This window comes from Dasypus novemcinctus, chromosome 14, assembly GCF_030445035.2.
Source record: "Dasypus novemcinctus isolate mDasNov1 chromosome 14, mDasNov1.1.hap2, whole genome shotgun sequence".
NCBI lineage: Eukaryota > Metazoa > Chordata > Mammalia > Cingulata > Dasypodidae > Dasypus > Dasypus novemcinctus.
The window spans coordinates 102,962,580-102,982,626 of NC_080686.1; the positions used below are offsets into that span (position 1 = coordinate 102,962,580).

At 55.8% G+C, this 20,047-nt stretch overlaps 1 protein-coding gene across 1 annotated transcript in view; it reads right to left on the minus strand.

Moving 5' to 3' along the window:
* Window positions 1-12,788: 12,788 nt before the first annotated feature.
* The window catches only part of KCNK9 (potassium two pore domain channel subfamily K member 9), a 99,543-nt gene continuing 92,284 nt past the window's right edge, over window positions 12,789-20,047 (minus strand). Inside the window, exon 2 of the mRNA XM_058276086.2 lies at window positions 12,789-18,027. Within this exon, the coding sequence (XP_058132069.1) occupies window positions 17,189-18,027 (839 nt within the window). The 3' untranslated portion in view covers window positions 12,789-17,188. The remainder of the gene's footprint in view (window positions 18,028-20,047) is intronic.

The window sequence follows — 20,047 nt, forward strand, 5'->3', positions numbered from 1 at the left end:
CTCTCTGGCCAGCCCACGAGGCCACCGGTGGCGGCGAGAGCTCTTCCCTGCCACCTCCTGCCGGGGACAAGGCGGGAGGACCCTGCCCAGCATGGGTCATGGGGTCCCTGGGGCGACCCTCGTGTGGCCGGGGAGCCCAGCCTGGGCGGCGAACCCTGGAAGCGGGAAAGCGCTGCGCATCGAGGGCCGTGTCTGTCGTGGATTCCAGAACTGGCCGACAACACTGGGAGACGGTCACCTGACCTCCACGAGCCCCTGCTCTGCCTGCTGGACCACAGGAACCCTTGGGTTCTCCTGGAATTGGTGTCCAGCCATCTCCCAAAAAGCTGATCATTTCCTGTTCCCCAGTCCAGTCACCCTGATAAATGGCCGTGGCTGAGAAGGATGAACTTGCTTGGGCAGAGTGGCAGGGCCCTCACTCACAGAGCCCCAGCCTCCCTTCCTCCCAGGGGTGGCTGGACCATGACAAGAAGGGGGACACGGGGTAAACAAATACACTAGAAGTCCCATTGCACAGTGGACACACGGCCTGCAGTAGACACGCAGCCGGGGGTGAGCGTGTTTGTGAGTGCACACAGGCGGACTACAAATAACAAGGAAAGCAGCCCCGGAACGGAGCCTGCACGCAGCGGGCATTTATTAGGAGTATTACATGTATTTTCTCAGTTGGTGCCTCCACTCATGGGGAGATGGTAATAATAATAATTCCACAAAAGAGCCCAGCTTTGCCCATGAGAGGGCTGTGACGTGCAGGTGAAGCCGTGAGACAGGCGCCGTGCAGAGAGCAGACCCCTCCTCACCCCCGGAGCTCAGGGCCCCCCTGAGGTACAACTACAGCTGCAGGTGGTGCGCTGGAAGCGCCGGCAGCCGCGGCCAGCCCTGCAGACCGGGTTTGTTTTATAAACACGGTTCTCCCTCTGGCTGAGGCTGAGTCCCCTGAAGCTGCTGAAGCGGTGGACTTCAGCTTCTGAGTCGCTGGGCTTTCCAGCCCCGTGCTGGGGACTCTAAAAGGCTGTCCAGGCCGTGCCCCTGCCCCATGCACACCCGGACTCCATCCAGCCTTCTTTTTGTTTTTGTTTTTGTTTTTGTTTTTGTCTTTATTCATTTTTTTAATATTACATTCAAAAAATATGAGGTTCCCATATACCCCCCACCCCATCCAGCCTTCTTAAGGCCGTTCTTGGATGAGTCAAGTCTTCGTGAGGACTGGACATGGGGCGATCACGGCAGAGACTCATTTTGTTCCTTGCTGCCACCAGTTCAAAACAAGTTTTAAAGCACAAGGTCTGGATTTTCATCCAAAGCCAGGGCACTTTCTGACTCACCCACGGTGGGGAAAAGCAATGGCTTTCCTGACCACCGTGTTTATGGAGGGTGTCACTACCCCGAAGTGCCTCCCTCCCAGTTGTAAGGAGAGAATACAATGAATTGGAAGGGAAGAGCCATTTAAAACAGAAAGAGGGAAGCGGACTTGGCCCAGTGGTTAGGGCGTCTGCCTACCACATGGGAGGTCCAGGGTTCAAACCCCAGGCCTCCTGACCCGTGTGGAGCTGGCCCACACTCAGTGCTGATGCGCACAAGGAGTGCCATGCCACGCAGGGGTGTCCCCCTCGTAGGGGAGCCCCACGCACAAGGAGTGCACCCCATAAGGAGAGCCGCCCAGTGCGAAAGAAAGTGCAGCCTGCCCAGGAATGGCACCACACACACACAGAGCTGACACAACAAGATGACGCAACAAAAAGAGACATAGGTTCCTGTGCCACTGATAAGGATAGAAGCGGTCACAGAGGAACACACAGCGAATGGACACAGAGAGCAGACAACTGGAGCAGGGGGGAAGGGGAAAGAAATAAATTTTTTAAAATAAATAAATATATAAATAAATAAAATTTCTTTAAAAATACATACATACATACATAATAAAATGGAAAGAACTGGCCATGCAAAAGAGGTGACAAGAAAGCAAGGTTGCTGGCATGGGGATGAGCCTGGGTGGGCAAGGCTTAGCCCCAAGAAAGATTCCTGGGAACAGACGTGGCTCAAGGATGAGCGCCTGCTTCCCATGTACAGGGTCCTGGGTTCAAGCTCTGGTACCTCCTAAAAAAAAAAAAACATTCCTGCCGGTGGGGTTTCCTTGCAGGGGGCTGTCTCCAAGAAGACGTCTCACCTTGGTCGTGGGACGGCCACTCAGGCCCCCGTGCCGGGCGCTAGAACCCGAGGGGCTAGGTCCTGAGGGACGTGCTGGTATGTCTGGGGGGGCTGACAGCCCTGACAGTTTAGACACGAAGAGGGGTTTCCAGTCCCTCGTTTTTGCGTTCGCTGTGGGCCACTGGGGCGCCACGCCTCACCGCCTCCTTTGGGACCAGGCTTAGCAGCCACTAGCCTAGAACTTGACTGTTGTGGACAAGGAAAAAGCCTTCCGGAATGTCTCACAGTGAAGATTCGTCAGCCTGGAAGCGGCCCATCTCACCCCCTCCCAGGTCGCATGAGCACGCCCCCCAGGGACATGGAAGCGCAGCCCTGCCGTGGGCAGGCGGGGGGCTGGAAACGGGGGCGCAGCGGCGCCAGCCGCCAGCACGTGCCAGGTGAGGGGGGAGGAAGGAGTCCTCGGTCGGACGTGCTCGGGAACCTCGCCGTTCTGAAGGTCCTTCAGAAGAGTGAGGCTGAAAGAAGTCTGGTGGCGTGGCGGCTTGTAAATCTCCCAGGCGGGGACATGGAACGCAGAAATTCATGAACGTTTGCTTTTCTTGGTGGTGGGGGAGAGCAACTTGCATGACTAGCAGTCCACGGAACATGCTTTGGGAAACACTGATTATTACACGAAAAGCACAACTCCTGGCACCCAATGATTGTACTAAGAGCCCGGCAAGGGCGGGCGCCTACCTTCTTGTTAATAACATCCACCTGACCACTCACAGGTGAGGAAAGTGACTGAGGACATGCCCATCACCAGTGGGAGTGCTGACCTGTCCAGGTCAGCAGGATTTCCCAGAAAAACCATAGGATAGGCCATTTCCTGACCTCTCCAGGAAAACGCGTTAATCCTCGTAAAAGAAGTTTCCAACGCTATTCACTCTCGAGCAGGATATGGAGTTGTCTGTATGAGAAGCAGCTCAGTAGAAATAGGCCCCACAATCTGGGACACATTTTCATTTGTGCGAAGGGAACTAAGTCCTCTGAAGCCTCCTGTTCTTTGCTCTGTGGCACATCCCTCCCAACGAGTCTCGAGCCCCTTGATTTCAGCTGCCCTGGAGGAGAGCTGTCTTTCCCCTGGGGGTCATCTTCAGTGACTCCCAAAGTGGATGCCATGTGTCCCTCCTGCTGGGGATGTCAAGACGCAGTGTCAGTCCATTGCACACATACCCTACGAACTTGGCGAAATTCTAGCCAGTCCTTTCCATGGGATGCAGTAGCGAAGAGAAACTTAGCTCTCTTATGAACTATGTTAAAGTGTTCATGACTTTTATTAACAGGTGCATGAGGATGGTGACAATGTTGATAAAGAAGATTATCTGGAACATGCTCTAAAGACATGGCCTGCACCTGCGGCAGGTAGGGAGCGCACCTTGATTCTCTAAGTCAAGCATGTGCTATCCCTGTGCGCCTTGATTACCTGATGCGCCAGCAGGACTCGAGGGGGAAGCTTTGGGGTTGGAAGAGCCTGGGGTGTTCTGATTGCAGGTAGCATGCCAACCGGGTTGTGGAGGGAAGGCTGGGGATCCTCCACCTGTTAGCGAAGGGCTCAAGAAACCTTCCAGAACTGTAAAGTGCCAATGCCAATGGCTGTCTCAGCAGCCCCTGAGCTAGATGGGGCTCAGGTAAGTAATCATTGAAAAGACAGGAAACCCACAAAAGACACATTGACGTCAGTCTGTGTTCCTATGGGTGTGAAGAGGAGCTGTGGCAATGCCATTATTAGTTCAGGACTCATTTGTGGATGGGATCTTCAAAGACCCCATTTAGGTGAAACCAAGTTGAATCACGCCTTAATCCATTTGGCTGGAGTCCTTGTAAGTCAAGGAAATTTGATACAGAAGTAGAAGTCAGCAGGAGCCAGAAAAGCCCGAGAACGAAGCGCTGCGGCGCAGGCAGCCATGCAAGTCCAGGAGCCGCAGGCTGGGGCAGCCAGCGCCGGCAGGCTGCCGACCCGGGAGAAGGCAGGGTCTGTCGAGACCTTGATGTGGGCCGCTAGCCTCCCAAACGGTGAGACAGTCAATTCCTGGTACTTAAACCAACTAGTGTGTGGGATTTGCTCCAGCAGCCCTGGAAGCTGAGACGGGAGCCCTCCCCAGCTTTCCCTGGAGGAGATTCTGGAAAGCACAGGCGGTTCCGAGGGCATGCTAATGTCCTCATTCGCGGTGGACAGAAGGTGCCTTCCCAGAGCGCACTGCCCTGGGTCCCAACGGAGAACTGGTCCTGCCTGGGTCTCCAGCCCACGCCGCCGGAGCCGCTGGACCCCGCACGAAGGCCAGCAGCAGGTCCTTCCCGAGGCCACCAGCCCTGCACACGGACTCCCTGCTGTGCAGCCTGGACAGACCCCGTCCTGGCCTTGGGCCGAGCCCTGGTCTGGACACCCCTCTCAACCTGTGTGATGCTCGAGACCCTCCAGCCCACCTCAGGGCCATGAACTCAGCCTTCCGAGCAGGGGCGGGCAGAGGTGGGGAGGAGAGCGGGGGGCGCCTCTGCAGGGCTGGCCTTCTGCATGCCTTCCCTCCAGCCCCCACGCGGCTTCAGTGCCTGGCACGTGACACACATTGATCTCGGCTCTGGATGGAGAGGGGTAAAGCACTAAAAACCCTTGTCCTCATGGGGCTTACCCTCTCACGGGTGGGAACACAACACACCAATAAATATGCCAAATATATACTGTGCAATAGCAGAGGGTGATTAATGCTAGGGAAAACATAAAGCTGGACGGAGGAATAGGAGATCCCGAGGGCCAGGGAGGCAGGGAGGGCCTCACCGAAAAGGTACGGCTAAATAATACATGACAAATGATACATGCTATGATTTTAACATATTAATACCTGAGTGTACTTGACTTTTAGCAAAGCGATTGGATTGCACAGGCTGCCATTTTGACGACAGATTGGGGGGTGGGCAGGGAGGGGAGGCAAGGGCTGACCCAAGCAGTGACTGAGGGGTGACATTCGAGCAGAGACCCAAGCGGAGGTGAGGAAGAAGGTGGTCTGGGCAGGGGCGAGAGCCGGGCAGCGGGCCAAGGCAGGAGCAGGCGGCCTGTTTGATGCACAGCACAGAGGTTGGCGTGGCAGCTGGGGGTCAGCATGGCAGCTGGAGGTCAGCGTGGCCGTTGGAGGTCAGCATGGCAGCTGGGGGTCAGCGTGGCAGCTGGGGGTCAGCGTGGCAGAAGGTCAGCATGGCAGCTGGGGGTCATCATGGCAGCTGGAGGTCAGTGTGGCAGCAGGAGGTCAGTGTAGGGGCAGGAGGTCAGCACAGCAGCTGGTGGTCAGCATGGCAGGAGGTCAGCGTGGCAGCTGAAGGTCAGCATGACAGGAGGTCAGCACAGCACCTGGGGGTCATCGTGGCAGCTGGAGGTCAACGTGGCAGCTGGAGGTCAGTGTGGCAGCTGGGGGTCAATGTGGTAGCAGGAGATGGATATGGTGGCAGGAGGTCAGCATGGCAGCTGGCGGTCAGCACGGCAGCTGGATGTCGATGTGATAGCAGGAGGTCAGCATGGCATGGCTAGAGAAGGGGAGTGGGCAGCAGGCAAATGGGAGGTGAGTCCAAGACCAGTGGGGAGCTGGTCCTGGAGCCTTGTTGCCTGGGTGAGCTGGGAAACCATTGGAAGGATGGAGCAGAGAGGACCTGTGCTCATTTACCCTTTAAAAGGATTGCTTTAAGAGCCTCTATGTTGGCAGAATTCAGAGAATTTTATGCCTAAAGAGGGTAAATTTTCCTGTATGTAAAACATGCCTCGATGACCCTGACTTTTAAAATGGGGGTTGCGTTGCTGCTTTATTGGAAACAGATGGGTTGGGCAACTCAGGAGGGGACTAAGAAGGCTTGGGAAAAAGGGTCAGATTCCGGACCTATTCTGAAGCCAAGATTTTCTAAAGGATTGGATTTGGGGTGGAAAAGAGGAGTCAAGGATAATTCCTGGCTCAGTTGACCTGAGCAGCTAAATGGATGGAAGTGCTTTGTGCTGAGATGGGGGGCTCATCAAGAGAAGCAGGGGTTTGGAGGGCTTAGGGTGGGGGAGGGAGAAGCTAGGGACAGGTGTGCTGTCCACCTAGAGACAACACTGAGCACCTCTGAGTCACCAGAGTCTTTCCTTCTTTCTCTCCCCCCACACACGGAGTCGGTGGGAAATGATAGCCACGGGGCTGTTGGCTTGGGTTTTGAACTAAGGTTTCTTGGCCAGAAAATAAAAACAGAACTCAGCAGAACAGGTGTCAGTTGAGCTGGGGTCAGTCCCACATTTTGATTTGGTTTCTTTCCCTCTTCGGACAACACCAGCGGCCTCCCGATCCCAGGATCCAAGTCAAGCCATACAAAATGACCAAGTCGGCAGGTGGAGTCTAGGAAGGGATTTTGTATTGTCAGGCAGACTTCTTACTTGGTCCGGGTTTTGAGGGGGAAGCCTACCTCGGGCCTTGTCTGCAAGGGAGATGCCCATTAGCAAATGTGATACCCAATCAGGACTTACCCACTGGCTTTAGTCTTTCAGACTGTGGCTTAAGGGCAGGGAGAAGGTGTGCCAATGCAGCTCGTGACCAGCCTTTCTTAGCGAAGGAAGACCAAGACACATTTGCAAACGTGCCATAGAGATTTTAATGAAAAAATTAGAAAAGTGCATTATTTTACAACACTACAGTAAATGATTCTTTCTTTTTTTTTCTGTAAAGACATTGTAAAATATATACAGGGTTGCTTAGTGCATTCGTTACAAAAGAAAGATGCAATCCCTTGCATAAATTACATATTTTACATTGGGCTGGATGTCTACGTGGACTTGTAAACATTGGTGATACAGTTTTTTGATTTTTCATTCTTTAGGTAAGCTGCGATAATAAATACCTCTGCTATTCACTTGATGGTTGTCTCATTCTGTTAAACTTCAGAACGGCATTCTAAGGCCATTTGTGAAGGTGCCCTCTCCACAGGTGGAGAAGGCCAGAGAAGAGAAACAAAAGGAAAACAAACAATAACAGTAGGCTTCTTGGAATTTGGTTCTCTGGGGTCGAGTTGGAATCACTGGCTTTTGCCAAATCCAGCGCGGCTCCCCACCAATGAGCTGGCACCTGGACCACACCTGAGCCCATCACCCAAGTCCCAAATGCCCACCAACGTGGGAAGGCAGGTCCTTGTCGGTGTTTGGGGACAAACCCCTACATCCTCCCGGAATGCGGCCACACTGGACTCTGGGATGGCTGACCCAGTTTTGGGGAAAGTTTTCTGGTTCCCATCACCCTCCCCAGAGAGAGTTCTGGTGGGTCTCCAACATCACCACCCTCAGGACCAAATCCAGGGAAACGCCCAGGAGTGCAGCAAACAGCAAGAGAATCCAGAGACCCACGACACCCAGTCAACACACACGCACACACGCCCCAGGTGAACGCACGAGGACCCACCCCCCAAGGCCCACCCAGCATGCACCCTGTGAGTCTAGGCCAATCCTTTCGAGGGGTGTGAGTTTGGACCTAATTTGAGCTTAACTTTTTCTATGCCTAGGGTCACAAATGAGTCTTCTGTAAAAAATGTTTTGAGGTACAAGGATACACAGCTGGCTGAAGTTAAAAATAGTGTATCTCAGAGGGGGTGTCTGCAGTTCCTTGGCCCACTGGGAATAGACTAGAAATTCTTCCTCCTTCTTAATCAAGTCAGTGGTTTTAAAATCTCTTTAACGTCCTTGATGTCTTTGTCCTAAGTCTATGTTTGTCTAATTGCAAAACTCCTAACCAACCAGTTTGGGCACACGAGACATCCTCAAAGCTTCCACTTGGGGTTGATCTGTTGTCCTATTTAAACTTTACTCAGTGATGCCAATGGTTTCCCCCAAGCCAGTGCAGCATCACTGCAGTGGGGATTTCTGGTAAAGCAGAGGGTAAATGGAATTGACCCCTTAAGTTCATCTCCAGCCCCCAAGTGGCTGTCAGGATGCTACTTGTAAGCTGAATAAAAAAAAAACAAATACATAATTAGCCTTTTTCAAGAATGTGTTCTTCTCTGGGAAGCCATCAAATTAGAGAGAAATCTTGTTAACTGCAGGTTCTGCTCCACTGGGTTCCCACTAACCATGTTTTCCCTGTCATTGGATTTTTTTTTAATTTTTCTACTCAACTTCTAAAATCCAGGTTGAGAAAGTAAGACATTTGCTGAGGCAAGTTCTGGTTCCAACACCTGTTCGTCTGGCTCTAGTTCTAGACCTCCCACATCTTGAAAGGACGTGTCCATCGGGGATTTTGTCTTATGGGGCTTTTGTCTACTGGGATTTTTGGCTTTTGACCATCTTGCTCACTCACCACAGTGGCCTCTCACTGAGACTGACATCGAGCAGGTGCTCACTACGCTCTATAAATAACTGCCAAGTCAATGGAGCTACTAGACCCACCACTGCGATGCCCACATCCTTGAGTTACAAAAGGACAGAACGTCCACAAGGTCTGTCAGGGGAAAGATGGGCTTTGGCTCACTTGAAAATCCTGCCACCCCGCACCATTCTCCATGTGTGCTGGTTTACCAGGACACTGAGAGCTGGGGACAGAAAAGGGAATCCCATAAAAGAAGGCTCAGAGCTCAAAACATGATTCTTTGGTGAGAGAAAGTCTATTGCCTTCTCTTTGACGTTTCAGGACAATTGTGCCTGCACAACGTGATGTCAGGGGGAGAAGCCGGCCCTGCTTCGGGGTGCAGGCCGGCTGCTGGGAGGGCAGCCCTGGACCCCCACACACACCCCACAGCGAAAGGTAAACGGAGAACCTAGTGACATGGATTTCACCTTCACGAGTCTCTGACTGGAGATACCTGCTTCTCACCGAGCCACTCCATCTTTTGGAGGAGAGGATCAGCAGTGACCTGCCTGAGGCCACATGGCCCGATTACAGACAAGAAAGTGATGTCTGGGCACAGTGGCTCCAGCGACCACGCCGTCTCCACCCACCCCCGCTCGGCCAGCTGGAAGAGGCAAGCCCGCGGCTTTCCATTTGTAGGAGCCGAGGCTTGTGGAGGGTGACAAGCCCTCCCTCGTCAAATCCAAGCCCTGCTCTCTGGATGCTCAAGGTTCCCAACAAGCTGGACCGGGATCTCCAGAAGGGCAACGTTAGGTTCCAAAAGGGAATGGGAAGAAGATAGAACACCCACTGCCCAAATATAAAGGCCAGTCCCCTGGGCCCTTCGAGCCCTTCCTCCTTCACTCCCCCAGACCTGAACCCCCTTCTGCTGTCTTCCAAAGTGGACCTTCACCGCTGGGAATGACCATTACCCAGGCCCAGAAAGGCGAGCCAGGGCCCCTGCCAAGCTGCTCGTCCTATACAAAGTTCCAGACAAAGGCCCCGGCAGCCCCTGGAGACGGCTCCCCGGACCATGATTTGGAGGGTCCAGTCTCACGAGCACCTGCAAGGCCCGAGCTCCCACCCCTTCCTCTTCTGGTACAATCCCACCTTTCCAGACCCTTCCTTTACAAATGAAGACCCAGAGAGATGCACCGCGCCCCACAGGACGATGTGTCTGAGTGCCACAGTCCTCCTCCAAATCCTTTTCACCTCTCCCTCCGGGAAAGAAGGTCCCGCCAAGGCCACGCCACATCCCTCCCCCCACGCGGCCGGCCCTCCCTCTGTCCGGGGCTTGCTGGGGAGTCTGCACCCTGTGGTCACGTTTGGCTACGAGGGGTCTCCTGCTGGGCCTGAGTCCAGCCTTCCATGAGAACTCACACGGCTGTCGAGGGGCACACCTGCAGCCCTCCGTGCGCGGTCTGAGCAGGCCTCCTCTCTCTGGGTGTCGCCCCTGGTGCTTCACACCGAGGGGAGCTTCAGGACCAGTGAAGCAGCTCCCCCTCTCCGCGGCCTCCTGGTTTACCTGGGGGTGACTCCTTTCTGCCACCTCCTGAGGCATTTCCATTTGGCAATCGGGGGACCCACCCCTCTCTGCCAGCTTGAGGACGGGTCCCTGGGTGGGGGAGAGAGCTGGGGAGGTGCCCCCGCCTGCCCCGCGATGAGCAGCGGGAAGCCAAGTCCTCGTGTGCACAGGTTAGAGCTTCCAGCGTGGCCTGGGCCCCAGCGGGGTGGAGACAATGCCCGGCCAGGCCCTGTGCTGGGCGCCCAGCTCCTCTAGGTGGGCAACTGTGTCCACCCAGGAAGCCGAGAGGTCCCTGGAGTGAGGACATGGCAGGAAAGAGCAGGGCCTTCAGGTTTCACTGCAAAGCCATCGTTTGGGGGACATCCCTCTCTCCTAACAGGCGACTGCAAACCCAAGTCCAGGGATGGAGGGACACAGATATTGGTGAGCCACAGGTCCACTCCCCGGGGCTCATTAGACAGGCACCCGGGATAGTCAGGGGGCCGGGGAGCCTGCCAGCGAAAACAAGCAAAGACACATCGTGTGGGGCTATTGGTTAATTAAAGATTCATGTCTTTAAAATAAGCAAATAAATAACTAAGGCACCTAATTGAGGGAGAGTCACCTGCAACAGAAGGTACCCAGGGAAGTATTTCCAGATGCTGGTTGGCACCCAGCCCTCAGCAGGCTGCTGTCCCCGGCAGAGTGAACCAGGCAGATGCTTGGGGAATGGAGCCGACCTTGGCCAAACCCCTGAGTCTGTAAAGGCCCAGAGAAGCAGAGTGCCTGGCCTGAGGTCACACAGCAAACCAGAAGGCCAGGTTGAGTCCCGGCTGTGGCTCAGTACCCTAGGCATGATTTCCTTCCCGCATGTCCCGCCCCCACCCTGGCTGGTGCTTCCCCGCAGAAGCCACCCCAGGAAACCCAAATCCACCTGCATTCCTGGTGAGGAAAGCTCTGGAAGTGCTACTCCTTCACCAGCTGCAAATCCTAGTCTATTGCCAGACGCACTCAAGCAGAGAAGTCTCAGGGGCATGAGGCCAGACCGCGTCTTCCTCATGGACTGCACACTGTCCTCAACAGCGGACATCAGAGCCGTCCCACCGACACCCTCGGGGGACTGTCGCCGGCACCCAGCCCGCCAAGGGCCCGACTCCAGGGGAGAAGCACAAAGCAAGAGCAGGTGCTTGGGACAAGGGTCCCGAGCTCCCACAGGGCCTCGGCCACATTCGGTCCCCGAGGCCCCAGCCACGGGCAAGTCACCCAGACACAAAGTCAACCGATGGTCAGCCAGGTGAGCCCACGCCCAAGTACCGCCTTTTTTGGTTTCACGCTAATCTTTGGCAAAGCTGTTAGAAAACTTCATCAGAAAAAGTCCCCAGGCTGTGTAAGTGAAAGACCAAGCAGATCTCCAGAAATATCCCCCCCAGACAAAGGAGAGCTAATGCCAAGAAAGAAGGAAAAGGAACTTCTTCTCCACCTGGACAAGCTGATACCACAAAATTTAAGTTTCTGTTACTAGAAGAGAAGCCAGTAGGGACGTGCAGATCCATGCCTCCTCCATGGAAGCCCAAGACCTTGTTGGAATAAAGGACCTGAAAATATACTTACTGTGTGGGCACCGGGGAGCCATGGGAGACCCTTGAGCAGGAGCATGGCTTGAGGGATCGAGAATGTGGCCAGCTTATGAAGGGCCCTGATGGTCATGCTGCCTCGTCTCTCCCCCTGCGGCTGAGGCAGGATCCCACCGATCGCAGGCCAGACCTGGCCCCCTGCCCTTTTGTACCTCTCTGCCTTGCCCGTGCTGCACCTCTGCCCAGAACGGCACCCGCTCACTCTTCCAAGACCGTCCGCACAGATCTCCAAGAGCTTGTGCTCCGCGAAGCCCCTGAACTCCTCCGTCAGAGGACAACATCCTTTGCAGACTCCAAATCTGAGTCAGAAGGAACCTCACGCAGGACACGTGGGCCGGCCCGTGGGAAACCCCAGCCGGCCTGAGCACGCGAACTCAAAGCTCGGCCCCCACTGGGCACCCACTCGATGTGGCCAGCTGGGGACCTCACAGCCACCCTGTGCTGCAGGCCTTATTTATAACCCCCTCCGAAAGACGGGGAAACCGAGGCTGAGGGAGGCAAAGCTGCCGCCGCCCGCGAGTGGCAGAGTGGGTCCCAGGCATGTGCAAGGCACCGGCCCAGGCAGGTCCCCTTAAGCGTCAGGCCTCTGTAGCGAGCTGGGCTCTCTTTGCTGGGTGCAGAGCCGGGCCAGGCCTGTGCGGCAGCTCACGCACCCCGCGCCTCCCTGCCGCCGCCGGGCCTCCCCCAGGCGTGTCCCCACGAGGAGATGGGGCTGCTCCCTGGCGACATCCCCACCGCAGGGTCCTCGTGCTGCAGAAACGGCGCCGTCGTCCTGGGACCCGGGAGATGCCATGCTGTGCGCGGCGCCGGGCGCCCTCCACTCGGTGCCGGGCAGGTGCGCGTGTGATGGCAGGTTTTCATCACGGGGACGGGGACCGGTTTCCAAGGAAGGAGCAGGTGCCTGCCGGGAGTTACCTTTTCTCCACTTCGCCCCATCAGACGTGCCAGGCTTCCAGCTACCATCGAGGCAGGATGCCGCAAGTTCATTGTACATCACCGCCCCCCCACCCGGCTGCTCTCCCCTCGCTGAGGGCTGCCCAGCACTTGGTGCTCGTCAGGTGGGGGCACCCCAGGTTTTCTTCCCAGTTGGTTGGTACAGGGTAGAAAGAAACACGGTGGGCGAGGGGGCCGTGGGAATAATTTCTTTTTTTCCCTGAAGCAGTAGCCTTCACCAGGGTATGGCCAAGAGAGGACCACACCAAAAGGTTTGTGCCCTGCGCCCTGGGGACCTCAGGACGCGCTGGCCTTGGCGCAGGCCACCCCATGGCTGTGCGGTTCAGCTGCATCTTCGCCCCGTGCCTCTACCGCTGGCTCCCTCTCCATCGTCTCAGCCTCTGTCCCCTGCCAAACTAATTTTGTTCTGGTGGTGCAGCCTTCGCTTGTGCCCAGTGCAGAATCCCAGGCCAAATGCCTTAGTGGCTCGAATCCCTGTTGTGCCAAATGCCCTTAAACCCTGCCCAGACAGCCCCATTTTACTGGTGAGGAAGCCAGAGGCCCAGAGAGGCACAGGGACAGGTGGGAGCTGAGTGAAGCAGCAGGTGCATCTCACAGCCCGGCCACCTGTCCTTCCTGGGATGCAGCACGCGACAGGTCCCCTGTGACGGCAAAGCCATACCTCACTGGAACCTTCCCAGGCTGTGGGCACATTCTGGCACTTTCTAGCCCTTGGGCCTCTGCAGATGCCCTGAATGGATGCCTTAATTAGGGCCTATTATTCAAACAGAATATTGCACAAAGGAGTTGAGCCGTAAACCTCCGTGGTGGTGGTTTTCCCCCTCAGACCATTTGCTCCACCCCAATGCACTCAGACAGCGAATGCCTGGGAAGAGCTCTCTTCCCTCCAGCTTCCCCTGCTAGCGGGATCAGGAATGGTAGGCTTCCAATCGGGATGAGGCGGAGAAAAATGGCCTGCTTTGGCTGGTCCGTGGGCTCCTCGGTCACCATGCAGATGTTGCATTCTCCCGGCCAAGGCCCCGAGCACAGAGAACAGAGGAGGGCGAGGAGTCGTCCATTTCCCCTTAAAGGGGGAGTTTTAACAAGCACCTCCTGAGGAGGACCCTTCTGCAGCCGTCTGCTCCCCCTCCTGGCAGGAGGAGGCACCCCGCCAGGGTTTCCCAGGCTGGAAGCGATCCCCAGCATGACCCGAGGTGCAGGTGCCCTCCTCCCACCCGGCCAGCTCAGAGGGGCGCAGCTGACGCCTCTGAGAAGGCGTTTAAATGTCGACCCCAGGGAGAACGGATCCCCGCCCAGCTCTGGAATGGATCCGAGCCCAGCTAGTGCAGGGTCCCGGGAAGTGAGTTAAAAAAAGAGACCAACAGGCCCACGGCTGCAGAAACCCCTTCCGGGGTGCAATGAGGATGAAAGGGGATGGTCTCCCAGGAGCATTCAGCCAGCCCTGCTCTGAACGGGCACACCACCAGCCCTCCCGTCTCAGAGAGCATGGATACACCTGTGACATCCCTCAGGTGAAAGCGTCAAACGAGGCAGGCGTGTCCTAAAGGATGTGCACGGCACGTAGATGTCTAGACTCCCCCCCCAGAGGACACGTGGGCCAGCCCTGCGTGTTCCAGGGCAGGCAGCAGAGCCCAGCTCTCAGCAGCCTCCTCGCCACGGGGCACGCTCACCTGGGGAGGGGTTTTAGACACGCCTGGTGGAAAGGGACCTTAGCAGGGCAAGGCAGAGGAGGAAGGGCGGGGCGAGAAGGTGAAAAGGCCCAGTGACCGGGTCTTTGCAAGGGCCTCCGGACAGCGGCAGAAGTAACCAGAAAGAAAGGGCAGAGAGAGGAGCAGGTGGGGCTCTGGGTTCTGGGGTGCACGCGGGGCCAAAGACCCCCTCCCGGCTCCCTCCCGACTTTGAGGATCTCGGATTCTAATACTGATTAAAAGGCCAGCAGGGCCCCAGGCAGCAGACCTCAATGGAGATGACCCAGCCCGTTTTATCAAGAGAAGAACCTTCCAGTCTCTTGACTCAATCTCCCCAAGAGAGACATCCATTGACTACACCCAGAGAACTCTGGGGCCAGCGGCCATGGCAGGGGACAGGTGGCCATTAGGGAAGGACATCTCAAGGGAAGCAAACCAAGGTTTGCCTCCCTCCCCCAGACGCCCTGAGCACAAACAAGAATATTTAACCTCAGAAGAGAAGATGCAGGTGGTGGTTGACCTTCAGAGGGCGGCCCTGGCTGTAGCACAGGGCAGGTGAAATAGGAGGGCTAGAGAACCACAAGTGCAAGCTGCTTCCGATACTTAAGTCAGTGGTCATCCTGCAAGGAGAGAAACTGAATGCTATGGTCCTTACACCTGGAGAGAAGAGGCAACACTTTGGAAATACCAATTGTTTCCTAGAGTTTCAGCTCTGTCAAGGACGAGCGCCATGGCGCTTAGCAAATCCCTCGTTCTCTCAGGGCCTCAGTATCTTTTATAGATCAAAGATGATCCCCCAGGCTCCACGAGGCACCCTGTGTCCCCTCTAGAGCATGCTACACTCAGCACTTTGCAGTGGTGTTTTCACATCTAGGACCCCCCCATGGCCAATGATCTTCTCAAATTAAAAAAAATAAAAGAGCTACTGCTTTTATTCTCTGGGCAGAAATAAGAGCCTAAAAAGGACATTCCATAAAACAAAACCTCACACAGGAGCGAATCAGCAAAGACCTGGAGGATCACTGTCAACGCTGGTCTGGAGGCTGAGGCTCGCAGGCTCCTCCCCAGGGCCCCGCATGCTGGGCCATGGCCCTGGTCAACATGCTAGACAAGACCAAGGCACTCAGGGCCTTTCCGTTCCCAGCCAGTGGCCCACACGCTAGGGACTGGTGGCGCGCTGGGTTGCCCGCTTTCAGGAGTCAGGTAGGACTTTCTAGAGAGCAGTCTCTCCACCCGAGGGGTCTCACCAGGACCTCGAGACAGGCTGGCAGACATGCTCTGTCTAGGCAGCCCATTCCCAATGGCCAAAGCCCATTCCACCCAAGTTCACGATAAAGGAGTGGGAGAGTGAGCAGTTTTCAGAAATGGGAGGGATGGGGACCAGGGATGACAGCCCCTCGGTGACTCTGGAGGTCCAAAGACCTCCGAGGAGCCTCATTCTACAGCTTCAGGTGTCCCTTGGGGGATGAGCAGGGCTTCCCTTTGGAATCAGCCCCTAGAGGGAGTGGGAAGGAATTTCTCTGCTACCCAGACAAAATCCTCCCCTGAGATTGGCGAGTTCCCAGCAGGCCAAGACACAGCTCCTTGCCCCCTGAACTCTTCCTGAGACCAGCACGAACGTTCCCCTATTTACAAATCAAATGCAATTAGAGACAGTCCTTCTTGAAATATACGTGTATATTTTTTAGCAAGGAATGCCCTGTCCTTTTTTGTTAGGAAAAGAAACCACATCTGCCTATTAATACTCATTCTCAACCAAGCATTCTAGAACTCTAATTCTGATTCATGCAGATAGACGCTGCACAAAGTCACCATCGTCATCATCCTCTTCATCATCAACAAATAAATAAGAGGAAATAATAAAATAGCTACTCTATGGTTCCAACAATTTCCCCGTTTCCCCTGACACTTCTAGTTGCATGGCAAATCATTGGAACTGGAGATGATAAAATAAAAAATGTCTTTAATAAATTAATATTGTTATTGGCTTTTGAGTATTTATTCCATTGCTAGTTTTGTCTTCTTGTGTTGATAATGCATACCAGTTTAACAAAGTGCATGCTTTAAAAAATTTTTTTGAACTGGCAAGCTAAAATGATCTGTGTCTTCTCACCCACCCATCCCCTAAAAAAAAAGAGAATATAATTTAGAACCTAGCATTTAAAAAATATGATCATGGCACATCTGGGATAAAGACTGCATATGGGACATGCTTGGTTCGGCAAAGATGATAAATCAAAAACCTCGTGGCTTTTGTTTTCCCGTTTGGTTTGGAAGGAGCCGAAAGCAGGCTATTAACAGAATTGTGTGATGGAGAAGAAAACTGAATACCTGATACTTTGCATTTTGTCCCACGGTACACAGTGCACAGAAGCACGCCCGCGTGCGGGCTGGCGCGTGCACGCACACACACTCACTCGCACCACACACAGCCACCCACGCGGTGGGGAGGGAGGAGGAGGGCAGGGCCGCGGCTCCGAGGGGCTGGGCTAGGGGTGCAGCTTCGGGGGCGCCGTCCTCTCCGCTGGGCTCCGTCTCCATCTCGGTCTCACGTCTGTCCTGGGAAAGCCGCCCCCCGCGGGGGCAGGTCGGGGGCCGAAATGTAAGGCATACTTTTGCTGGGAAGGAAGGAAGAAATCCATGCTTCATGCTCAGGTGCGAGTTTCAGAGGAGGACGGGCCTCGATTTCCCCTTTGGCGGCTCTGTCTCGCTGGAGGCGGCGGGGGGGGGGGGGGGGGGGGGGACGGGAGGAGCGAGAGAAATGAACTAAGACGCCAAGAAAACGAATCATCACACTAACGGGAGATGACGATGGTAATAAATCAAAAGGAAAGACGAGAGGGGCGGACGGAACAGCGGACGCGACGAGGGGCCTTGCCCGTCCCTGGTCCCCGCGCCCTAGACCGACTTGCGCCGCCGCATCAGCCTGTGGTGGTCGGTCAAGCTGTGGAGCCCGGGGGAGACGGAGCTGATGGGGGACGGGAAGAGGCTGTTTTTCAGTGTGCTTGGCGAGATCTCCTCGATCTTATAGGAGATGGAGTGGAAGTAGGGCGGGTGGAGCTTGGCGCTGAAGGAGTTCTGCTGCGCGGCGGGGCGGCCGCACTCCTGCGCGCGGTAGCACATGCAGGAGCAGACCGACTGCAGGTCCGTGACGTCGGCCTTGGCGCGCGGCCGGCCCCGCGGCGCCTCCTCTGGCACGTGCACCACCGTGCCGCCGTGCGCGCCGGCCAGCGACGCGCGCTCCTCGGCGTCGCGGCGCTCGTCCTCGCTGTTCATGGTCAGGAACCTGAGGACCACGAGGTTGAGGAAGGCCCCGATGACGGTGAGGCCCACCAGGATGTACATGAAGCTGAAGGCCACGTAGAGCGGCTTCTTCTGCAGCGCGCCCTTGGTCTGCAGCGCCACGTAGTCCCCGAAGCCTATGGTGGTGAGCGTGATGAAGCAGTAGTAGTAGGCGTGGAAGAAGCTCCACTCCTCGCACTGCGAGAAGGCGGCCGCGCCGATGCACAGCGTCCCCATGCACGAGAAGAAGCCCACCGTCACCATGTTCTCCATGGACACCTCCGTGTCGCGCAGGCCGCAGCACTTCTTGATGCGCTTGAGCAGGTAGCGCACGAACGTGTTCATCCGCTCGCCCAGGCTCTGGAACATGACGAGCGTCAGCGGGATGCCGAGCACCGCGTAGAACATGCAGAAGGCCTTGCCCGCGTCGGTGCCCGGGGCCGCGTGCCCGTAGCCTGGAGGCGGGGGAGAGAAGAACGGAGAGCCGTGAGCGAGGCCACGGGCTGGGGGGGGGGGGGGGGGGCACTGCAGGGGCCGGGAGGCTGGGCGCAGGTCTGTGGGGGCCTGGGGGCACGTTAGCGGGGAGGGGCAGGGGGCGTGCCGGCGGGGAGGGGCTGGGATGCTTGTCTGCTGGGAGGGGCTGGGATGCTTGTCTGCTGGGAGGAGCTGGGGTGCTTGTCTGCTGGGAGGGGCTGGGGTGCTTGTCTGCTGGGAGGGGTTAGGGGCATGTCAGCAGGGAGGAGGGTGGGGTGCTTGTCTGCTGGGAGGGGCTGGGGGCACGTCAGCGGGGAGGGGGCTGGGTGCTTGTCTGCTGGGAGGGGCTGGGGGCATGACAGTGGGGAGGGGGCTGGGGAGCTTGTCTGCTGGGAGGGGCTGGGGGCCTGTCAGCAGGGAGGAGGTCGGGGTGCTTGTCTACTGGGAAGGGCTGGGGTGCTTGTCTGCTGGGAGGGGGCCAGGGTGCATGTCAGCTGGGAGGGGGCTGGGGGCATGTCAGCAGGGAGGGGCTGGGGGGTTTTCAGTCGAGGGGGGGACATTTCAGTGGGGAGGGGACTCGAGGCATTTCAGTGTTCTTTTTTTTCTCCCCTGGGGCTGGAATTGAACCCCGGACCTTATAAGTGTGAAGCTGACACTCGACCACTGAGCCACATCAGCTCCCGAGTTGGTTTTTTTTGTTTGTTTGCTTGCTGTGTTTTGTTTTTAGGAGGTACCAGGGACTGAACCTGGGACCTCCCAGTGGGACACAGGCGCTCAACCACTTGAGCCACATCCGCTCCCCTCAATGGTCTCCTTAGAGCAACAAAAAGTTTTTAAAAAGAAAAACATGATGCTCACATCTAAGAACGTTGCCAAGTGCCACACCCAAAAGAGAAAATTAAGCATGCCCACCCTGGAATGACATTAAGAGTGAATATTCAAGGAATGGTAGCCACTGTGTGCCAGGCACCGTGCTGGCTCCTCGTGCATCTGGTGCCTCAACCCAACCCCACAACAATCCTATAAAGCAGGCATAATGATTCCCACACCGCCGACGAGGAAGCTGTGTTGAATTTAATAGCAAGGTAACGAGGTCTTCAGAGCTGGCGTTTGAGTACTGTTTCCAGCCACCAAGAAGGAGCTTAAAGCACACACTTCCTAGAGAGGTGAAGACAGGGTGGAGCACAAACACCTGAGGACAAGGAGTTTATCTGTCCACTGCTGTATCCCAGCACCTAGATTAATACCTGGCAGGTAATATATTTATTTAATAAAGGCATGAATAAATGTATGCCATTGTCTGAATGCAGCCTTGTCAGGAAAGAGGGAGCAAATAACCCTTAAATGCCTTCCGTGTGTAAGTGCTACAGAAACTCCTGGTGCCACTTCACAGCATGTCACGTCATTGATCCCCTATGGCAGCTGCACATGGTTGAGCCTCTTTCCTCATAGTCAATGTCATGATGACGGCACCATAAAGTTAAGTTATTTGCTAGCTTCATCCAGCTGGACAGTGAAAATGTCAGGGCCAGGATGGTGTCAGCACAATATGGTGGAAAGAACATGGGGGTCAGCTGATTCCAGTTCAAATTCTAGGACTGATATGCCCAGAAAAAGTTGGATTGTGGACAGTATCTGGACAGAGAATTCAGAATGAACCAGGCCTTCTAACACCTTACATCCTGCCCTGTCAGTGGTTTCCCTCCACCATGTCCAAAGACCTCCACCCTGGCCACCACCTCCTAAGACCTCACCCTGACCACCATCTTCCAAGACCTCCACCCTGACCACCATCTCCAAAGACCTCCACCCTGGCCACCACCTCCTAAGACCTCACCCTGACCACCATCTTCCAAGACCTCCACCCTGACCACCATCTCCAAAGACCTCCACCCTGACCACCCCTCCTGAGACCTCACCCTGACCACCATCTTCCAAGACCTCCACCCTGACCACCATCTCCAAAGACCTCCACCCTGACCACCCCTCCTGAGACCTCAC